The sequence below is a fragment of the Anopheles moucheti genome, chromosome 2, assembly GCF_943734755.1.
Source record: "Anopheles moucheti chromosome 2, idAnoMoucSN_F20_07, whole genome shotgun sequence".
Taxonomy (NCBI): Eukaryota; Metazoa; Arthropoda; class Insecta; order Diptera; family Culicidae; genus Anopheles; species Anopheles moucheti.
Genome location: NC_069140.1, coordinates 87,065,761 through 87,088,137, shown reverse-complemented (window position 1 = coordinate 87,088,137; position 22,377 = coordinate 87,065,761). Strand labels below are relative to the sequence as shown.

General features: G+C 50.3%; 4 protein-coding genes across 4 annotated transcripts; 2 read left to right on the top strand and 2 right to left on the bottom strand.

The window, feature by feature from the left end:
• The first annotated feature begins 1,150 nt into the window (after positions 1-1,150).
• Positions 1,151-5,261, top strand: LOC128310232 (protein lines). The gene has a single exon (XM_053046821.1). The coding sequence runs from the start codon at positions 1,151-1,153 to the stop codon at positions 4,169-4,171; it is 3,021 nt and encodes a 1,006-aa protein (XP_052902781.1). The 3' UTR covers positions 4,172-5,261.
• A 1,683-nt stretch (positions 5,262-6,944) lies between these two features.
• Positions 6,945-7,816, bottom strand: LOC128298316 (zinc metalloproteinase nas-7-like). Its single transcript, XM_053034066.1, has 2 exons — positions 7,558-7,816; positions 6,945-7,474 (listed from the first exon to the last, which is right to left on the bottom strand). Exons 1-2 carry the CDS (start codon positions 7,814-7,816, stop codon positions 6,945-6,947), a joined length of 789 nt encoding a protein of 262 aa, XP_052890026.1.
• Positions 7,817-9,033: 1,217 nt separating this feature from the next.
• Positions 9,034-10,022, bottom strand: LOC128297667 (seminal metalloprotease 1-like). The gene is made up of 3 exons (XM_053033348.1): positions 9,929-10,022; positions 9,681-9,866; positions 9,034-9,617 (listed from the first exon to the last, which is right to left on the bottom strand). Exons 1-3 carry the CDS (start codon positions 10,017-10,019, stop codon positions 9,076-9,078), a joined length of 819 nt encoding a protein of 272 aa, XP_052889308.1. The 5' UTR covers positions 10,020-10,022; the 3' UTR covers positions 9,034-9,075.
• A 2,165-nt stretch (positions 10,023-12,187) lies between these two features.
• On the top strand, positions 12,188-13,163 carry LOC128297654 (meprin A subunit beta-like). Its single transcript, XM_053033334.1, has 3 exons — positions 12,188-12,296; positions 12,364-12,552; positions 12,624-13,163. The coding sequence occupies exons 1-3, from the start codon at positions 12,212-12,214 to the stop codon at positions 13,160-13,162; spliced, it is 813 nt and encodes a 270-aa protein (XP_052889294.1). The 5' UTR covers positions 12,188-12,211; the 3' UTR covers position 13,163.
• The last annotated feature ends 9,214 nt before the right edge of the window (positions 13,164-22,377 follow it).

Genomic DNA, 22,377 nt, shown 5'->3' with positions numbered 1-22,377 from the left:
TTACTGAATGATTATTAATAATAGTTTTACATGCTTAACCATAGACACTTTTTATTCGAGACAAACAGAAGAAATAGAAATGTTGATTTAACTACTACAACTTTTGAATATCATTTAGCAACAGCCTGTAGCTTTTATTTCCTGAATATGAACATTCAGTTTGAATTACACAGATTGTACTAGAAGTATGCCCGATTTTTTTATAATACAACTCCAGCATTCTTTTAAGGAATAAATTTTCTCCATATATGTACACCGTGATCAATATTTTCAGATACAACTTTAAATTTAACAACTAAAAAACAGGGATGTAGATTTTCTTGACATAAATTCTTGAAAGTATTGTTTATGTAGATATTTTATAGTAAATAATTTGGAATCAATCACCTGTTTACTGTTTACCCATGTTTTATGGAAAGCGTTCTGGAAACGATACAAATTTGGTATATTGACATAACAAGTACAGGAGAGGGTATCCGAACTTATTGATTACATTGTAGAAATAGGGTCTTTTATAATTTCTTTGGTCTCTTGTTGTATAAACATTGTTTACCTCTAGATGTTCCAAAAAATCGACCTGGATCCTTCCCTGAAATTGTTCGGTATGTTGGACTTGAGATAATCGATAGTGTCAATGTGCCCTTTCCCATTAGTAATTCCTGCCTAAAGGAAGTTCGTGGAATCAGGTGAAGGGAAAGGCTAATGAGTAATCGATTCGACATCAAATGATCTGAACTTTAACAGCAAAAGATCACAAATCGATACTCGAGTAAAATCGATTCTTATTTTGCCACGTAAGTTGCCAAGAAAGTTATAATAGTCTTCGAAGTATCGCACTCTATCCTCAATATTTCACTTATATTTATTACATTTTCATTAAACTTCTTCTATTCGCTTTAATATGACTTGATTCATCATTAACACAACTCTCTTTCCATTTCGTTTTAGGCCTATCGACATGCATACGATCGCCCTAAACCATGCCGCCAGATGGCACAAAGTCCAACGAGATCGAAGAACACATACGCGTAAGCTCACACGGTGAAGGACGCGCTAAATCGAGAGAAATTATCGATCCTCGATAATACGGGCGACGTCACGAATACAAAAAAAAAAACATCTCCAAACGAATGTAGCTGCTTTTCCGCGGATGGTACTACAGAACGAAAGTAAATCGGTAAAGGGTCTGGTACCCGTGCACGACGGTGGTAATGGTGACAGTATTGATACTGACAGCACTATGGACAGCAACCTAAATGGCCCCTCCGACACGGGCCATCACTCATCGTCCGGTTCGAATTCATCGACGGGTGGCGGGAGTGGTGGTGGAGGTACAGGAGGAGGAGGAGGCATCGGAAGTATAGCCACATCGAACGGCGGCACAGTAGAACGAATGTCACACGAGCAACCGGTGATCAAGCGACAGCGGATAGAACACGATCGTGGTCACAGTGCAGATGTGGGTGCAGGAGGAATCGTATGCGTAGGAGCAGTTAACGCCCTTCCACATGGACAAAGTAGTTTGGGGAACAGCCCCGAAACGAGAGCTAATGGAATGCCAACGACCAGTACTACACCAGCGAGTTCTAGCGGGAATTCTTCCAACGCATCGTCGGCCTGCTCATCCTCTACGTCGCTTTCATCCTCGCCTTCCTGCTCCTCGACGAAGTTAGTTCCGTCCTCGTTGGACCATTCGTCCGACGATGAACAACAGCAGCATTCCGCAAAGTTGGTAGCACACACCGAACAATCCACGCAAGATTATCATGCCGCATTTCAGGAAGCGATCGGTCGACAATGTTTGTGTACGATCGATTCGAGCGTACTCCTCCTGTCGTTCAAGGCGCATCGCATCTACACTCACACGGTGGTGCCGTCGGATGGTATTGGGGACACTGCTCCACCCCTTTCCGAATGGCCGTTCGAGCATTTGCTAAAGTTCTTGTCGAATGTACAGCTGCTGTTCGATACGTACTTGAAGCAGAACATAAAGGGCAACATCTGCGCGGGCGTGATGGAGCTCTGTAACTATCTCATTCGCAGCGATGACCATCCGCACCTGTACCGGGTCAACAGTCCCACGTTTGCCGGGTTCCCAGCGCTAGACATCGACGAGCTGATTGGGTTATGTAGCTGCAACAATAAGTACGTCAGTTATTTGGCGGGTCGTATATTGTCCTCGTTTCTGATCATCGTCAAGGACGACCCAGATGATGACCGATGGCTGGAGAAGATTGTGGCGAATCTGTTCGACTTTGGGCATCTGGATCTGCATGCGGTGCGAAAGATTAACGCGAGCCTCGAAGTGATCAAGCGAATCGTGGAGTGGAAGGACGAAACGGAACATCCGCTCGAGGAGGAAGCGGCGGGTGGTGCTGCTGTCGGTGCTGGTGGAGGTGGCCCGGGTGAATGGGCTTCCCCGGGAGGTGGATCGAGTTCGGCCACCGTTGGAGGTGCCGTTGGCGGGGCACCCTCGCTTGCGGACAATTACTTCGCAACGCATTTCGCATCCCACCAGTACGCTAACGATGAGGGTGCGTCGAGAAGCATTTTTCACCCAGCGGGTGGAATGGCCGACGAATCGTCCGCTACCGCATCATCATCGGCTTCCGGCACGGCGTTAGCGTCGGCGTCCAAAGCATCGGAACCACCGGCGGCATCTAGTCAAGGTACGCTCAGTACTACCCACCAACTGCTATCGGGAGGTGAAGGTTCGGGACCTTGCCGGTACATCACGCTGACCGATTCGGAAAGCTTCGACACGACGCGCATCAAGTTCGAAACGATCAACATCCTCGGTGGCAAATGGTCCGCGCTGGTCAAACACATCAGCTCGCTAATACGTGCGCAAGCGAACAGCTCGAACCCGGCGGTGATGGTTGCGACCGAAACCTGCATCCTAACGTTTCTGAGGCTGTGGGAAAGTATTATCAGTGTGAAGGCGAACCTTTCGGTGGTGGAGACCCAACCGTTCCATTCCCAGCTGGATAGCTTCCAGTTGCTGCTGCTCGTCACGAAGAATGCCGTAATTTATCGGCAAATGTTAACGCTGTTCAATGAGGCCCTTTGTTACGGCAGTACACTGGCATTGCAGGACCTTATTCCGGAGGAAGTTGGCAGTTTGGCACACAACATCGTACGATCGGTAAAGGACTATCGGATACTGGACAAGATGCCCAAGTCATCGTACAGTAACCATCTCGGATTCCTTGGATATCAGGGTGAAATAGTGCGCTACCAGAACAGGCGGCTAGCGCGATTGCACGATCCGGCGAATGGTGTCGGGAGTGGGTCGCACCAACAACCCCCGCTGGTAGCAACTCCCGAAACGTGTTACGATCGCACATTGCTGCAGAAGATGGCGCTGCTGGTGCTGAAAGCGGTCGCAGTCATTGTGAAGGAGATCCGGTGCGATTCCAGTGATTCGAGCGTGGATAGCAGTGACTTCGATATGCAGGAAATACAGATGATCGAGCGCAGCATCCGGGACGTGGTGAAGAAGCTGGAGACGTTTCTGAAGGCGCAGCTGGAATTCCATCCCGAGAGCCACTTCAGCAAGGTGCTGATACACCTGTTCGACGATCAGGACGACTATCTGGTGGAGGCGATGGTGTGCACGCTGGACGTGACATCGGGCATCTCCTTCCGGAACAATGCGTTCCCGGAGCTGATCGCGATGCTCAACCCAGTGTACACGTTTATCGAGTTCTCCAACCTGGGGCCAAACATTACGCACCTGTTTCTCGATCTGCTCATCAGCCCGGAAACGTGTTTTCTGCTGTTTTTGCTTCGCTTTCTAAAGTACATCCGGCAGAACTGGGCAATGTTTACGCAGAGCTGCTACAACTACTACCGCCACAATAGCTACAGCAATGCGGCAACGTTGCTGCAGCACCGGTTGCGGGCGGCAACCGGCAGCAATGCGGGGCTAGTATCGGGTGGAAGCGCTGGGAGCGGTTCGAGTCATGGTGCGGATCATTCTAACGCAACAGCTGTTGCCGGTGGCACCAACGCAAATGTTATACTGGACAGCGTGATGACCGTGTTGATTAGCTTACGGTTGCAGATCAGTCGGCTCGTTGCCGATACACTGTTTCCCTACAACATCACGCCGATTTTGAGATTAATAGAAAACTGCGAAAGTCTATACGAGGGCAATGAGTTGAGTTGAAGTGGTAGGCTTTCAAATGGTGTCTCCTGCTAGCAAAGGACGGAGCACACTGCTACACCAGTTCGCAGATGTTAGGATCGAACAAATGGAGTATGTAATGTAAATGTACGACGCTTTTCTTCCTTTCGTAGAAATTTACGCAACAAAAGTACAATCTTTAACGGCGCATCGAAATGTGCGTGCCTTAAGCGATAAGCGCTCCCGCTCTCTTCTTGTATGTTTCCAATGTTACTCTCTCAATGGCACTCGGAATCCTTGCGTGTATGGCGTGGCGGCAGTTTATGCTGCACGTTTGCTTCTGCACAACCTTTTCCAATACAGGATCGAATCCATTCCATAGTTCGATAGGAGCCTATTCTATTAATTAGCCTTTAATGTTAGAACTGAATTGTACAATGCTCACAGAACGCTCTGTTTATTAGGTGCGTTAATAGGTAGGAATATTTGCAAACGGTCCCGCAAAGGTTCGTCTACGGTAGCGAAACTGTCGGTTTATGTACATAGCATGTAGATAAGCGTTTACTTTTATGTGCAGTCTTCCATGTGCAGCTCCAGTGTATTTTTGTCTTGCGAAAAAAGGGAACCAACACGCACCGGCAAAGTATGCAACGTCCAATATTGATTAATTCCCCCTAACAAGGTGCTGTCGAATGCTTAATCTTGCCGACGATGATGATGATGATGTGTCCTGTATTCCCCATTGGCACTCATGCACTGTACAAACCTGATTCAGACGCAAACGCAGAGACGGAAACCCCCCTTACCTGTAGGCTAGACAATGCAGTTTGTGTAAACTTTGTGGTAGACAGTTTTAGTTTAATTTATACGTGCTATATAAGTGCCTCAATAAGTGCCTTTTTTATCAATGAAACCCAGCTACAGCACTGTTCTGTTCTGTCCGCGTAACGTGAGGCTATATTCCTGGTGTCTCGCGTTAACCACCCGTACGTTAATTTAATTTATCCACTCAGAAGAACGTACGCTTTATCGGACCCGCTTTCGCGCTGTACATACGGTTCATTGCAGTGGAAACTTACGCGAACGAAGACGGACGCGAAGGAGGTGGACATATCGTACCGAACGGGGGCCCTCCAGCATTAGATCGTAATAAACTATTTAATTGATTTTTAATTCCGTTCTCTTGCATTTCTATATTGTAGGCATAGCTGTAGAGGAGCACGTGAGTAGTGCGTAAATTGGAACCCATGATGACAAACCCTCAAATTGAGATTGAGAAGTGATGGCGTTGATGTATCCATTAGAAAGGTCGCGATAATGAATTGGCGGTGTGTGGTTTAGAGGAATCCTGCAGCAGGCCAAGACCGAGAAGCGGTTGAAGCGCCTGATAAGTAAGTAAGTCAGCCTGCTCTAGTGCTTGAGAGCGTCCAGTGGGTGCAAGTTGTCGGGTGAGTTCTTCAATTTATTCCTATTTCTCTTTCCAACTCGTACTTTACCCTTGTTTTCTCAACGTTATTATTTTTTTAGGAAAGAATTGCGATTTTCAGATCATTGACCGTTTCACGTACCTTCTTTCCTAAACGCAGCTTCACCGTAATGTTTCGGAAGTCTGTTGTATAGGGAATTTCCAGTGAAAAGAGATAGGTAAGATTTAGAAGATAAAGAGAAGGTTTTTATTATTGCATGTCCCATAAAGGTTATCAAAAATTGTAGGTACAGGTAATAGCTACACCTGTTGGGGCTAGTATCGTTCGGGAGTTGCGGAAAAAGCAGCTTAGATTGTAGTTAACGTGTGATAAGAATTGTTCAAAATATTAGGTTGCATGCGTAGATCTTTTTTTTTGTTTTTGGTAATAAATGTTTTCTTACGTCAGCTTCGGATAGTCACCGGCAAGGATCGTTTGTGTGAGTCCTAACCACTGGGGTCCAAAGGTCATAACTGTTCGTCGATCTAATCTCATCTGGAACAGTCTCCCGTCACAGGAAGTGACGTGTTTATATATCAGATATTACCATAGTAGCTCGTTACAAGAAGATATAGTGGCCTCAAAACGGCTGCCACTGTATTTATAACTCAGTAACGATGTACTCAGGAGTGGCGATGTACACAATGGCTTATCTGCAGATAAATCAGTTTGCTCTGCCCGGATCTTATCCGGTGGAGGCTTGTCAAGGGCTATGTTTACAGGGTGGTAACATTAATACTTTATCTAATACTACTACTACTAACTACTACTACTACTACTACTAATATTAATACTTTCTATTACCGGCGAAATACCTATACCTTCCAGCAGTTGATCGTTTACTAAGGAATATGGCTCTTAATGATATATTTTCAAGGATTTTTCATGTTTTAAAATTAAAATGCGATGCGCTGCGAAGGCTTTTACCTATACGGCAATTACGAAACATTATTTGCCTTTAAAGTTCCAAAGAAAAGCGCTCAGTAGAAGAAAGTCCAAGAATGCGTTGGGTTGACATAATTCAGACGAAGTGAATGCGTTGCTGTATCTACCAAAAGATCCCAGAATAATGTTTAATAATGGCTCTTGGTCGAAGCCGGTCTCTAAGAAATTATGTACTAAGAAATTGAGAGTACAACGTAGCGTACATGTTCCATAAAACTGATGCAATATTTATTTTGTAAGCTTAATCTTGTATGAACGTTTACATATATTGTTTATCTGAGCGAAATGGATTAAAAATCTCAACACATTTTCACCGTGCCCTAACACATATTCTGCATGCTTAACTAAACTGTACGGTTTATTTCTTTTGCTTCTAGGCAGTATTCGCAACATTGAACCCATCTTCAGCAATTATACATGTTCCGGATGCGCTGAATATCGCCCGGACTCATCGCGTCGCGCTGTCCAATTGCCACATTAGCCACCTTCGGTAGGATCGTCGGCTGTCCGTTGGCACTGAATGCGTGCGTGTTGTAGTGCATAACACTGCCGTAGTCGTATGCGACTCCATAGTTCATGATGCGATCGGTACCATAGGATTGGAAGTTACTTTCTTGTCCCGGTGTGATGTTTTGCCACAGAATGTCCACATAATTGTCACGGTCGGTGGCGCTCTGCATGTGGTAGAAGCCGAGCGCGTGGATAAGCTCGTGGACGATCGTGCCGTACGTGAAGCACCCGGTACCGACGGCGCTCGGCTGTAGCTGTAATGCCTGGGCACCGCGAATACGTCCGACAAAGGACGAGCAGCCGGTTCCGGCCGAGATTTGAATGAAATCGACAGTAGCGCCGGTAGTGGCCGGAACGAAACGAATGCAGGTGTTTTGCTCGATTGTGCGCATCGCACTCTGAATGGCGTTCGTCTGCTCGAAAGCTGCAGAGTGGGAGATTTGCAAGAACTCATTAGCCGTTGAGCCGAATACATATTACATTACAGTGGCAAATGTCCCCACTTACTGAAGTCCGTCGACACTATTTGGTAAGGCACTGTGCTGCCCGGCCAGATAAACGTGGGCAGGTACATGCCGGTACGTTTCAACATCCCTGCAAGCTGCTCTTCGGAGAGCAATATATCACCCTCGAACTTATCACCCAACTCGTCCGCCGGTTGATCCGGTACGGGTGCATCACGCGATGTCGCTAGGAGCGGATGTAACGCTGCGAGGGGAAGAACTACACACAACACTGCAAAATGCGCAACCTGTCGATGGTACATTTTGTTTTGCCGGAGTTCGTTCTCACTGCTGTAGCCGAAACAATACTGCGCTACATCGGGTGCGTTGCTGGGGTTAAAATATTGGGGCAAATATTACAGGCCCGTATAGGGTTAATCTTGAACCGATAATCCATTATCGGGTGAGTTAAGGAAATCCTATGGCGTATAGATTAGTGCACATTGCAGATATTTGAATGTTTATTGCGATTGACGTAGATTTTCGTCTAATTGCTAACAATGAACTCAGTTGGAACACTGAAGCACACAACAATCGCAAATGGGGGACCAGGTGCAGGTCAGAATGTAAAGTTGCCATCTGTTGCGTCAAGTAACCCTGTTTGCGACATGTAGCGTTGATGATGAGTTAGTAGGGAGTGGCGGCCCGGTAGTATATTGGTAGCGGTGCCGGTCTTCACACGACAGGACCGGTCCAAAGTCCCATCCGGACCAATCTTCCGCACGCAGAACTGACAGATGAAGACCATATATCATCCATCTAGAAGCTTCTGGTCCATTACCTTTATCATCAACAACATGACCTCAGTTGATATCTCTTAGTCTCAGCTAAATTTCGTGAAGAACCTTTTAATAATATCTATTGCATTAGATATTCTACTTAGTGCATACATTCTAGCTAATAGCTTGTTTCTTCTAGCGCCTAACATAAATAAAAATAGATAATTAATTTATTTGAGCGACTAAAAACAGGGTACATCACTGTACATTTAAGATTCAACCATATAACAACCAACTGGTTAGTGTAGGTGGCGTAAACGTGTATAAGGCATAGCAATCATTTAGGCGCTGTATCAGACAACATTCGTGCCGTTTTCTGTGTAGCGAATTGATGTTCAATAGCCCCACTGTAAAGAGAATTGTTTTTTAATTTGCTTTTTCATCCTGGATGGTTTCATAAACCATTAAATAGAATAATTATAGGCATCCCATAAAAGACTGGGCGTCTCCACACGAAGCCACAAAGTTATGGTCAGCTTATTTGAATGGCTGAGTAATTTAAAGTTTTTATTTGAAATATCGAAAAGAAAGATAATTGGACGCATTATAATGAGCTGTTAAGCACTGTTCTTTTGACCGTTTGATATTCATCTAACGAATGGAGAGAGATGAGACGTGGTGATATTAGCTTTGATTAACTATCAACCGAAGAGTTAAAGTTCGATAAATCGTACCAGGCACCATATTTATTGGACGTTGACCATACCAGAAATGTTGATATTTTGTGGCGTGGGTTAGATTGATTAATTCTTGTTCAGGCAACCGTACATCCAGTTCAGCTTGGAGATGTCCCGCTCGCTCATGCTCACCCGTTGCCCGATGCTGGCATTCGGATCCTTCGGTACGATCGTTAGCTCACCGTTCTTGGAGAAGGCCGTCGCGCCGTAATGCATCACGCTGCCGTAGTCGTAGCGAACGTTGAAATCCGTCACAGTGTCAGAGTCGTAGATGTAGAAGTTGTTTTCCGTGCCAGCCTCGATGTTGTCCCATATGATGTCGACGAACTCATCCCGATCGCTAGCGCTCTGTTGGTGGTAGAACCCGAGCGCGTGGAGGAACTCGTGCACCACCGTACCGATGCGGAAGCAACCGACACCAACGGTGTTCGGTTGGAGGTTGAGGTTTTGCGCCCCACCGGTGTATCCGACGGACGAGAAGCATCCGGAACCGGATCCGATCACACGTATGTAGGCGGGAACGTCGGGAGTGACGCGTTGGAACGTTAGGCAGGATTGACTTTGCAGCAGTCGAACGCCGAGCTCGATATGTTGTACCTGTTCCGGGGCTGTAACGAAAGTGCTAACGCGTTACTTTCTGATGCGATTCGCACGATCACATGGGAACTTACTGAAGTCAGGCTCATGGATGTAGTACTTAACAATGCGATTAGGCCAACGGCGATTCGGATTGATCAGTCCATTGCGTTTACCGCGCACTGCACTCAACTGTTCCTCATCCAGCACCATATCGCCCTCGAACTGTCCGCTCAGCTCCTCCGCAAGATCATCCTGTCCCAGATGGGCCAACCGTTCCACTGTAAACAGGTAGACGTGTTGAGGACGCCCTGTAGCACCATGTCTCACAAGAAGAACTCACCATTTGCTGGAGTATTGGGAACTGCCTTTCCGGCGGTCGGAAAACTGCTGACCAAAGCTACGACTAGTGCCAAAGCACAGATGCCTACCATAAGAACTCTCTAGAAAAACACTTTGAAACATTGGAAACACTGGATGGAAATCACAGTCCGCTTACCATAGTTGTGTCCGCGCTGTATCCGCTTCAGATCTGACGAGGTTTGATATGAAGTAGTGGGAATGATTCTGCAGCTCCGGCAAACACCGCACCATGCGTATCATTCAACCAGAATCTTTACCGAAACCCCAGTTACGACTTGATTTATATCACCGTCCTCCGATGGTACGGTTTCGATTGCCTTATTGCTAGCCGATGACGGCTGATAGTGATTCAATGTTGGGGCGTTTCAAACGCTGGCAAATACAATGGGCAATTAGTGTGCTTCTACCGGCCATATTCAGTGTGAAGGTTCCCTTAGATAAGATTAGTGAAGTGTGAAGGAACGGATTTTTGCTACTGGTTGGTTTGACCCTTTAGCCGATAATCCGTGACTGGGGTAAAATTGCGCTGTGTGGATTTGTGTGCATTTGGCTTTTCTTCTTCCATTCCTTCACTTTGTCACTTTATGGGCACAACTACATCTTTACAGTTTGCTATAATTTAGCAAATACTTAGCGTGTTACTAAAGGTATTTTCTAAATGATCTTTAACAAGATAATTTAGAAAATAAACGAGCCACGAGTAATCAAAAGTCGATAGACTTTCGTCGCTTTTCATTCGTTCAAATCTCTGCCGGTAAAGGCAATGTCTCCCATAAACGGAAATCTAAGAGATGATCTATGACGGAGATAACACTAATCTTCGTTCGTTTCCCCAGTATATGGCTGAGAAGAACGAGATAAGCAAAATTATATTTAAACAAATATTTAACGTCTCGATTTAATATCGGCCCTTGGAAGAACTGATCGTACAGGTCACTACAGTCGTAACAGAGTTCCATTACAAAAAAGGAAGGGTCACTTCCACGCGCACGATAAGAGTCGCGTTGTGTTGCCAGCAATGGAACAGGAACCAAATTCGAATAGTCTTTCATCCAGATTTTTTATTGAAAATTACTTCTAAAACTAATACTCGTAATGGTACAGGCAGTCACTGAGATACGAACTGCTGCGTTTATACTTCAAAGTTGCAGAGACGACCGCAGTAACCGTCCAGTCGACCTCATTTATACAGGCAGTCCCCGAGATACGCGGTTCCTCTTATACGCAGTCCCCGAGATACGCGGTTTTTGGAAATTTGACAGATAAGCTAGTTTATAGCACAAAAACTAAGCAAAAATATGAAAATTGGTCGACAATATCTAGTTTTGTCATATAAACCTTTTCTTTCTAACTTATTTTAATGTATACTTTGTTAAAATCGCCTGATTCGGTGAAAAAATTAAGTCCAGAGAAGGGAGTCGACTCTGTGACTTTGAAGTATAACCGAAATTGCACCAGGATTCTACTTACGCGGAAAATCGAGTTACGCGGATTTTCCCGGATTATAGCGGTCCGCTATAATAACGTATCTCGGGGACTGCCTGTATAACACAAATTAGTTTTGACACCGAAAATGCAGAAGTAGTATTCTACAACCATTTTTTCCTCGCCATAATATGCTATAAAAATTTGCCATGCTTTGATGAAAGATATTTGTATCTATAATTAGACGCGTGGTATACTACGCACAACCGAAGGGAATCGTAAATTATGGCAAAAGCACTTAATCAGGGAAAAAATATATTTCCCACCAAACAAACGAACTCCATTCCAGTAATGGGTGGTCCTGCTCCCTTTCTCGAATGAGGGCACACGCTTCAATATTTGCACTACACACATTAAAACCTACGTCACGCGAGCCGCGCGACACCCTTTATCAAATACGTTCGGTCTGTGGACTATTACGATACTGCAAGTCAGCTCCCATGCATCCTAGTTGCGTGTGAAGAAAGGCGAATGGCGAAGGAAAGGTTATCTAGTGGACTGATTCGCCACCTAATCCTACCTATCTTCGGTTATCAGCCACTAGGTGTGCGGTCTCCTACTGGTTGTCTTAACCGCGTCAGCCCTCAATAGCTGCCGATTGCGCATCATGCCAGTCGATTGTTGGCCAGTATCGCGCATGCTTATCAGGTGTCGGAACGCGTAACGCGGGTAGCACAATGTCGACGGCCTCCGCGTAGCCGATATATGGTGGGTGTGCGATTGCCCTGCACCCAACAGTTCGCTTGTGGCTAGTGTCGAGGGAACACATTGATCGAGAATGGTAGTGCTGCGTGGTTTATGCTTGGCGGTGTTTACCGTCGTGTTGGTTCAGGCTGGTGTTATTAAAAATTCTCCAGAAAATGGTAAGCCTCCTCGCGAGTGGTGTCGTTGAATGGTGCAGAATGTAGCTGGTTCTATTTCTTCGTGAAGCTGCCCGACTACGCAACCTTCGGCCGGACGAGCTGGTGGAGGAGCTGAGTGGCCAGTTTGAAGGTGATATCGTACTGAGCGAGGAACAGGAACGCTCCATACTGAGCAACAAGCGTAATGGGCTGATCGCGTCCACCTATCGCTGGCCGAGCAACACCGTACCGGTCATGATCGTGGAGGAGGACTTTAGTAAGTTGTCGTTAGCAAATCGCCGTGCAAATATCCCTATAAATGACCACTCCCCACCAACACTTTACCAGCAACGGATCAGATCGAACACATCAAGCGTGGTCTTCGGCAGATCGAACTCGTCACCTGTCTTAAGTTTGTGACGCGTACGGACGAGACGGACTATGTGCAGGTCATCGGTACCGGATCGGGATGCTATTCCTCCGTCGGCCATCGGGGCGGTGCTCAAACGCTCAATCTGGAACCGTACGCTGTCGACACCGGGTGCTTCCGGTTGGCCACGATCGTGCACGAGTTCATCCATGCGCTCGGGTTCTACCATCAGCAGAGCGCAAGCGATCGGGACCAGTTCGTCAATATCGTGTGGGACAATATTGAGGATGGCAAGGAGCACAACTTCAACATCTACGGCAGCGATGTGGTGACGGATTTTAACGTGATGTACGACTACGGCAGTGTGATGCATTACAGCTCGACCGCATTCAGCAAGAACGGTGAGAAAACGATCGTACCGAAGGATCCGAATGCGGCGATCGGGCAGCGTGTTGGCATGAGCGAGCGAGACATCTCCAAGCTGAACCACATGTACAAGTGTTTGAATAAAAATTAAGTATTTAAAATGATGATGGAGGTGTGAGGGGAGAGACGAAGAGCGAAGTTGGCAAATGAAGAGAATTAGTTGTTTAATCATTTTGTTGGGAAAACGTAACACGGGTCCGTAGAATCATGGACACCCCTGTGAGTATAGTATAGTAAAAACTGAAGCATTTGCATCTTTACCACACACTATCAGAACGCTTCAAAGTGATCGCTAGTGTAAATGAGAATGATGAAATGGGAAATCTGTCACATTCCCAGTCGTACCCATACAAACGAAACGAAATCCCATACAAACGAGCCGTTTTCCGATTCCTGATACCAGGAGAGCATGCTTCTAGGAGGTAACTTCAATTCCCCTGCAGTGTTCCCCTCTAGTGTAAGAAGGATCGATGAAACGGAAAGCGTCCTTCATTTCGCTCAAGCTTTCCGTCGGCTGGTTCGAAATTCCATACAAAACCAGCTGTTTTCCGATTTCCGATACCAGGAAAGCAACCACGGAAGAGGTAGCACCTTGTACAGCAATTTCGCTCGAAAACCACCGAAAGGTATGCAATATTTAAACACTAATTTTCCCGTTGGTCGTGAAAAATTTCTTCGAAAACTACCAGTTTTCGAATGTATAGTACCAGGAGAGCATCCACGGAAGAGGTAGCACCTAGTACAGCAATTTCGCTCGAAAACCACCGAAAAATTGCTTCAAAATCTACCAGTTTCCGACTGTATAGTACCAGGAGAGCATCCACGGAAGAGGTAGCACCTAGTACAACAATTTTGCTCGAAAACCACCGAAATATTCCTTCAAAAACTACCAGTTTTCGAATGTTTGGTACCAGGAGTACATACCACGGAAGAGGTAGCACCTAGTACAGCAATTTTGCTCGAAAACCACCAAAAAACTGATTCAAAAACTACCAGTTTCCGACTTTAAAGTACCAGGAGAGCATCCGAGGAAGAGGTCTTGTCCGCCATCTTGTCCGCCATCTTGTCCGCTATCGTGTCCGCCATCGTGTCCGCCATCTTGTCCGCCATCTTGTCCTCCATTTTGTGTCCGTCATCTTGTCCGCCATCGTGGTCGCCATCTTGGCAGCCATCTTGTCCGCCATCTTGTCCATCATCTTGTGTCCACCATATTGTGTCCGCCATCTTGGCCGCCATCTTGTCTGCCATCTTGTCCGCCATCTTGGCCGCCATCTTGTCCGCCATGTTGTGTCCGCCATCTCGGCCGCCATCTTGTCCGCCATCTTGTGTCCGCCATCTTGTTCGCCATCTTGTCCGCCATCTTGGCCGCCATCTTGGCAGCCATCTTGTGTCTGGCATCTTTTCCGCCATCTTGGCCGCCATCTTTTCCGCCATCTTGTTTACGCCACTTGTCCGCCATCTTGTCCGCCATCTTGTCCGCCATCTTGTTCGCCATCTTGGCCGCAATCTTGTGTCCGCCATTTTGGCCGCCATCTTGGTCGCCATCTTGTCCGTCATCTTGTCCGCCATCTTGTCAGCCATCTTGTACGCCATCTTGTACGCCATCTTTGCCGCCATCTTGTCCGCCATCTTGTGTCCGCCATCTTGGCCGCCATCTTGGCCGCCATCTTGTCCGCCATCTTGTCCGCCATCCTGGCCGCCATCTTGGCCGCCATCTTGTGTCCACCATCCTGTGTCCGCCATCTTGGCCGCCATCTTGTCCGCCATCTTGTGTCCGCCATCTTGTCAACCATCTTGGCCGCCATCTTGTCCGCCATCTTGGCCACCATCTTGTCCGCCATTTTGTGTCCGCCATCTCGGCCGCCATCTTGTGTCCGCCATCTTGTCCGCCATCTTGTCCGCCATGTTGTGTCCGCCATCTTGGCCGCCATCTTGTCCGCCATCTTGGCCGCCATCTTGTCCGCCATTTGTCCGCCATCTTGTCCGCCATCCTTTCCGCCATCTTGGCCGCCATCTTGTCCGTCATCTTGTCCGCCATCTTGTCCGCCATCTTGTCCGCCATTTTGGCCGCCATCTTGGCCGCCATCTTGGCAGCCATCTTGTCCGCCATCTTGTGTCCGTCATCTTGTCCGCCGTCTTGTGTCCGCCATCTTGTCCGCCATCTTGTCCGCCATCTTGGCCGCCATCTTGGCCACCATCTTGTCCGCCATCTTGTGTCCGCCGTCTCGGCCGCCATCTTGTCCGCCATCTTGGCCGCCATCTTGTCCGCCATCTTGTCCGCCATCTTGTGTCCGCCATCTTGGCCGCCATCTTGTCCGCCATCTTGTCCGCCATCTTGTCCGCCATCTTGTTCGCCATCTTGTCCGCCATCTTGGCCGCCATCTTGTGTCCGCCATCTTGGCAGCCATCTTGTCCGCCATCTTGTGTCCTCCATCTGGTCCGCCATCTTGTCCGCCAACTTGTCCGCCATCTTGTGTCCGCCATCTTGGCCGCCATCTTGTCCGCCATCTTGGCCGCCATCTTGTGTCCGCAATCTTGTCCGCCATCTTGTGTCCGCCATCTTGTCCGCCATCATGTCCGCCATCTTGTCCGCCATCTTGTGTCCGCCATCTTGTCCGCCATCTTGTCCGCCTTCTCGGCCGCCATCTTGTCCGCCATCTTGTCCGCCATCTTGTGTCCGCCATCTTGTCCGCCATCTTGGCCGCCATCTTGGCCGCCATCTTGTCCGCCATCTTGGCCGCCATCTTGTCCGCCATTTGTCCGCCATCTTGTCCGCCATCTTGGCCGCCATCTTGTCCGCCATCTTGTCCGCCATCTTGTCCGCCATCTTGTCCGCCATTTGTCCGCCATTTTGTCCGCCATCTTGGCCGCTATCTTGTCCGCCATCTTGTGTCCGCCATCTTGGCCGCCATCTTGTCCGCCATCTTGGCCGCCATCTTGTCCGCCATCTTGTTAACGCCATCCTGTACGCCATCTTGTCCGCCATTTCGGCCGCCATCTTGGCCGCCATCTTGTCCGCCATCTTGTTCGCTATCTTGGCTGCCATCTTGTGTCCGCCATCTTGTCCGCCATCTTGTCCGCCATCTTGGCCGCCATCTTGTGTCCGTCATCTTGTCCGCCATCTTGGCTGCCATCTTGCGTCCGCCATCTTGTCCGCCATCTTGGCCGCCATCTTGTCCGCCATCTTGGCCGCCATCTTGTCCGCCATCTTGGCCGCCATCTTGTGTCCACCATCTTGTCCGCCATCTTGGCCGCCATCTTGGCCACCATCTTGTCCGCCATCTTGTGTCCGCCATCTAGGCCGCCATCTTGTCCGCCATCTTGTCCGCCATCTTGTCCGCCATCTTGTCCGCCATCTTGTCCGCCATCTTGTCCGCCATCTTGTCCGCCATCTTGTGTCCGCCATCTTGTCCGCCATCTTGTCCGCCACCTTGTGTCCGCCATCTTGTCCGTCGTCTTGGCCGCCATCTTGTCCGCCGTCTTGTGTCCGCCATCTTGTCCGCCATCTTGTCCACCAACTTGTCCGCCATCTTGTGTCCGCCATCTTGGCCGCCATCTTGTCCGCCAATTTGGCCGCCATCTTGTCCACCAACTTGTCCGCCATCTTGTGTCCGCCATCTTGGCCGCCATCTTGTCCGCCATTTTGACCGCCATCTTGTCCGCCATCTTGTCCGCCATCTTGTCCGCCATCTTGGCCGCCATCTTTGCCGCCATTTTGTGTCCGCCATCTTGTCCGCCATCTTGTCCTCCATCTTGTGTCCGCCATCTTGTCCGCCATCTTGTCCGTCATCTTGGCCGCCATCTTATCCGCCATCTTGGCCGCCATCTTGTCCGCCATCTTGTGTCCGCCATCTTGTCCGCCATCTTGTCCGCCATTTCGGCCGCCATCTTGGCCGCCATCTTGTCCGCCATCTTGTTCGCTATCTTGGCTGCCATCTTGTGTCCGCCATCTTGTCCGCCATCTTGGCCGCCATCTTGTGTCCGTCATCTTGTCCGCCATCTTGGCTGCCATCTTGCGTCCGCCATCTTGTCCGCCATCTTGGCCGCCATCTTGTCCGCCATCTTGTCCGCCATCCTGGCCGCCATCTTGGCCGCCATCTTGTCCGCCATCTTGGCCGCCATCTTGTGTCCACCATCTTGTCCGCCATCTTGTCCGCCATCTTGTCCGCCATCTTGTCCGCCATCTTGTGTCCGCCATCTTGGCCGCCATCTTGTCCGCCATCTTGTCCGCCATCTTGTCCGCCATCTTGTGTCCGCCATCTTGGCCGCCATCTTGTGTTCGCCATCTTGGCCGCCATCTTGGCCGCCATCTTGTCCGCCATTTTGGCCACCATCTTGTCTGCCATCTTGTCCGCCATCTTGGCCGCCATCTTGTCTGCCATCTTGTGTCCGCCATCTTGGTCGCCATCTTGGCCGCCATCTTGGCCGCCATCTTGTCCGCCATCTTGTCCGCCATCTTGTCCGCCATCTTGTCCGTCATCTTGTCCGCCATCTTGGCTGCCATCTTGCGTCCGCCATCTTGTCCGCCATCTTGTTCGCCATCTTGTCCGCCATCTTGGCCGCCATCTTGTCCGCCATCTTGGCCGCCATCTTGTGTCCACCATCTTGTCCGCCATCTTGGCCGCCATCTTGGCCACCATCTTGTCTGCCATCTTGTGTCCGCCATCTAGGCCGCCATCTTGTCCGCCATCTTGTCCGCCATCTTGTCCGCCATCTTGTCCGCCATCTTGTCCGCCATCTTGTGTCCGCCATCTTGTCCGCCATCTTGGCCGCCATCTTGTGTTCGCCATCTTGGCCGCCATCTTGTCCGCCATCTTGTCCGCCATTTTGGCCACCATCTTGTCCGCCATCTTGTCCGCCATCTTGGCCGCCATCTTGTCTGCCATCTTGTGTCCGCCGTCTTGTGTCCGCCATCTTGTCCGCCATCTTGTCCACCAACTTGTCCGCCATCTTGTGTCCGCCATCTTGGCCGCCATCTTGTCCGCCATTTTGGCCGCCATCTTGTCCGCCATCTTGTCCGCCATCTTGGTAGCCATCTTGTCCGCCATCTTGGCCGCCATCTTTGCCGCCATTTTGTGTCCGCCATCTTGTCCGCCATCTTGTCCTCCATCTTGTGTCCGCCATCTTGTCCGCCATCTTGTCCGTCATCTTGGCCGCCATCTTATCCGCCATCTTGGCCGCCATCTTGTCCGCCATCTTGTGTCCGCCATCTTGTCCGCCATCTTGTCCGCCATCTTGTCCGCCATTTCGGCCGCCATCTTGGCCGCCATCTTGTCCGCCATCTTGTTCGCTATCTTGGCTGCCATCTTGTGTCCGCCATCTTGTCCGCCATCTTGTCCGCCATCTTGGCCGCCATCTTGTGTCCGTCATCTTGTCCGCCATCTTGGCTGCCATCTTGCGTCCGCCATCTTGTCCGCCATCTTGGCCGCCATCTTGTCCGCCATCTTGGCCGCCATCTTGTCCGCCATCTTGTGTCCGTCATCTTGTCCGCCATCTTGGCTGCCATCTTGCGTCCGCCATCTTGTCCGCCATCTTGGCCGCCATCTTGTCCGCCATCTTGGCCGCCATCTTGTCCGCCATCTGGGCCGCCATCTTGTCCGCCATCGTGGCCGCCATCTTGTGTCCACCATCTTGTCCGCCATCTTGTCCGCCATCTTGTCCGCCATCTTGTCCGCCATCTTGTGTCCGCCATCTTGGCCGCCATCTTGTCCGCCATCTTGTCCGCCATCTTGTCCGCCATCTTGTGTCCGCCATCTTGTCCGCCATCTTGTGTTCGCCATCTTGGCCGCCATCTTGTCCGCCATTTTGGCCACCATCTTGTCTGCCATCTTGTCCGCCATCTTGTCCGCCATCTTGTCTGCCATCTTGTGTCCGCCATCTTGGTCGCCATCTTGGCCGCCATCTTGTGTCCGCCATCTCGGCCGCCATCTTGTCCGCCATCTTGGCCGCCATCTTGTCCGCCATCTTGTCCGCCATCTTGGCCGCCATCTTGGCCGCCATCTTGGCCGCCATCTTGTCCGCCATCATGTCCGCCATCTTGTCCGCCATCTTGGCCGCCGTCTTGTCCGCCATCTTGGCCGCCATCTTGTCCTTCATCTTTTCCGCCATCTTGTCCGCCATCTTGGCCGCCATCTTTTGCCGCCATCTTGGCCGCCATCTTGGCCGCCATCTTGTCCTCCATCTTTTCCGCCATCTTGGCCGCCATCTTTCGTGCCATTGTGGGGAAGGGGTGTAAATGGAAGGTGGGTGGGGGAAGGGGTTGATGGGGAAGAGAGGGCCGAAGAAGGGGAGGGAGGGGGAAGGAAGATGTCACCTCTTGAAGTACATGCTCTCCTGGTATCGAAAATCTGAAAACAGCTGGTTTGTATGAAAAGTTCGTGTATAAACATTGCATACCTTACGGCGGAAAGTTGATTGCTAAGTTAGTGTATAAACATTGCATACCTTACGGCGGAAAATTGGTTGCATAGTTAGTGTATAAACATTGCATACCTTACGGCGCAGTACCAGGAGCTACCTCTTTCGTGGATGCTCTCCTGGTATTATAAATTCAAAAACTGGTAGTTTTCGAAGAAATTTTTCACGACCAACGGGAAAGATGGCGGCCAAGATGGCGGACAAGATGGCGGACACAAGATGGCAGCCAAGATGGCGGACACAAGATGGCGGCAAAGATGGCGGCCAAGATGGCGGACACAAGATGGCGGACAAGATGGCGGTCAAGATGGCGGCCAAGATGGCGGACAAGATGGCGGCCAAGATGGCGGCAAAGATGGCGGACAAGATGGCGGACACAAGATGGCGACCAAGATGGCGGACAAGATGGCGGAAATGATGGCGGACAAGATTGCGGACAAGATGGCGGCCAAGATGGCGGCCAAGATGGCGGACAAGATGGCGGACAAGATGGTAGACAAGATGGCGGACAAGATGGTGGACACAAGAAGGCTGCCAAGATGGCGGCCAAGATGGCAGACACAAGATGGCGGACAAGATGGCGGACAAGATGGCGGCCAAGATGGCGGACAAGATGGCGGACAAGATGGCGGACAAGATAAAGGACAAGATAGCGGACACAAGATAGCGGACAAGATGGCGGCCAAGATGGCGGACACAAGATGGCGGACAAGATGGCGGACAAAATGGCGGACACAAGATGGCGGAAAAGATGGCGGACAAGATGGCGTATAAGATGGCGGCCAAGATGGCTGACAAGATGGCGGACAAGATGGCGGACAAGATGGAGGCCAAGATGAAGGCCAAGATGGCGGACAAGATGGCGGACAAGATGGTAGACAAGATGGCGGCCTAGATGGCGGACAAGATGGCGGACAAGATGGCGGCCAAGATGGCTAACAGGATGGCGGCCAAGATGGTGGACAAGATGGCGACCAAGATGGCGGACAAGATGGCGGACAAGATGGCGGATAAGATGGCGGACAAGATGGCGGACAAGATGGCGAACAAGATGGCGGCCAGGATGGCGGACAAGATGGCGGACAAGATGGCGCACAAGATGGTGGACAAGATGGTTGACAAGATGGCGGACAAGATGGCGCACTAGATGGTGGACAAGATGGCGGACAAGATGGCGGACACAAGATTGGAGGACAAGATGGCGGACAAGATGGCGGACAAGATGGCGGCCAAGATGGCGGACAAGATGGCGGCCAAGATGGTTGACAAGATGGCGGACAAGATGGCGCACAAGATGGTGGACAAGATGGCGAACAAGATGGAGGCCAAGATGGCGGCCAAGATGGCGGACAAGATGGCGGACACAAGATTGCGGACAAGATGGCGGACAAGATGGCGGCCAAGATGGCGGACAAGATGGCGGACAAGATGGCGTACAAGATGGCGGACAAGATGGTTGACAAGATGGCGGACAAGATGGCGGCCAAGATGGTGGACAAGATGGCGGACAAGATGGCGGACAAGATGGCGGACAAGATGGCGGACAAGATGGCGGACACAAGATGGCGGACAAGATGGCGGACAAGATGGCGGACACAAGATGGCGGCCAAGATGGCGGACAAGATGGCGGACACAAGATGGCGGCCGAGATGGCGGACACAAAATGGCGGACAAGATGGTGGCCAAGATGGCGGCCAAGATGGCGGACAAGATGGCGGACAAGATGGCGGCCAAGATGGTTGACAAGATGGCGGACAAGATGGCGCACAAGATGGTGGACAAGATGGCGGACAAGATGGCGTACAAGATGGCGGCCAAGATGGTTGACAAGATGGCGGACAAGATGGCGCACAAGATGGTGGACAAGATGGCGGACAAGATGGCGGCCAAGATGGCGGACAAGATGGCGGCCAAGATGGTGGACAAGATGGCGGCCAAGATGGCGGACAAGATGGCGGACACAAGATGGCGGCCAAGATGGCGGACAAGATGGCGGACACAAGATGGCGGACAAGATGGCGGACACAAGATGGCGGCCAAGATGGCGGACAAGATGGCGGACAAGATGGCGTACAAGATGGCGGCCAAGATAGTTGACAAGATGGCGGACAAGATGGCGCACAAGATGGTGGACAAGATGGCGGACAAGATGGCGGCCAAGATGGCGGACAAGATGGCGGCCAAGATGGTGGACAAGATGGCGGACAAGATGGCGGCCAAGATGGCGGACAAGATGGCGGACAAGATGGCGGCCAAGATGGCGGACAAGATGGCGGCCAAGATGGTTGACAAGATGGCGGACAAGATGGCGCACAAGATGGCGGCCAAGATGGCGGACAAGATGGCGGCCAAGATGGCGGCCAAGATGGCGGCCAAGATGGCGGACAAGATGGCAGCCAAAATGGCGGACAAGATGGTGGACAAGATGGCGGCCAAGATGGCGGACAAGGTGGAGGACAAGATGGCGGACAAGATGGCGGACAAGATGGCGGACACAAGATGGCGGACACAAGATGGCGGACAAGATGGCGGACAAGATGGCGGACACAAGATGGCGTACAAGATGGCGGACAAGATGGCAGACACAAGATGGCGGCCAAGATGGCGGCCAAGATGGCGGACAAGATGGCGGCCAAGATGGTGGACAAGATGGCGGACAAGATGGCGCACAAGATGGTGGACAAGATGGCGGACAAGATGGAGGCCAAGATGGCGGACAAGATGGCGGACACAAGATTGCGGACAAGATGGCGGCCAAGATGGCGGACAAGATGGCGGACAAGATGGCGGACAAGATGGCGGCCAAGATGGTTGACAAGATGGCGGACAAGATGGCGCACAAGATGGTGGACAAGATGGCGGACAAGATGGTGGCCAAGATGGCGGAC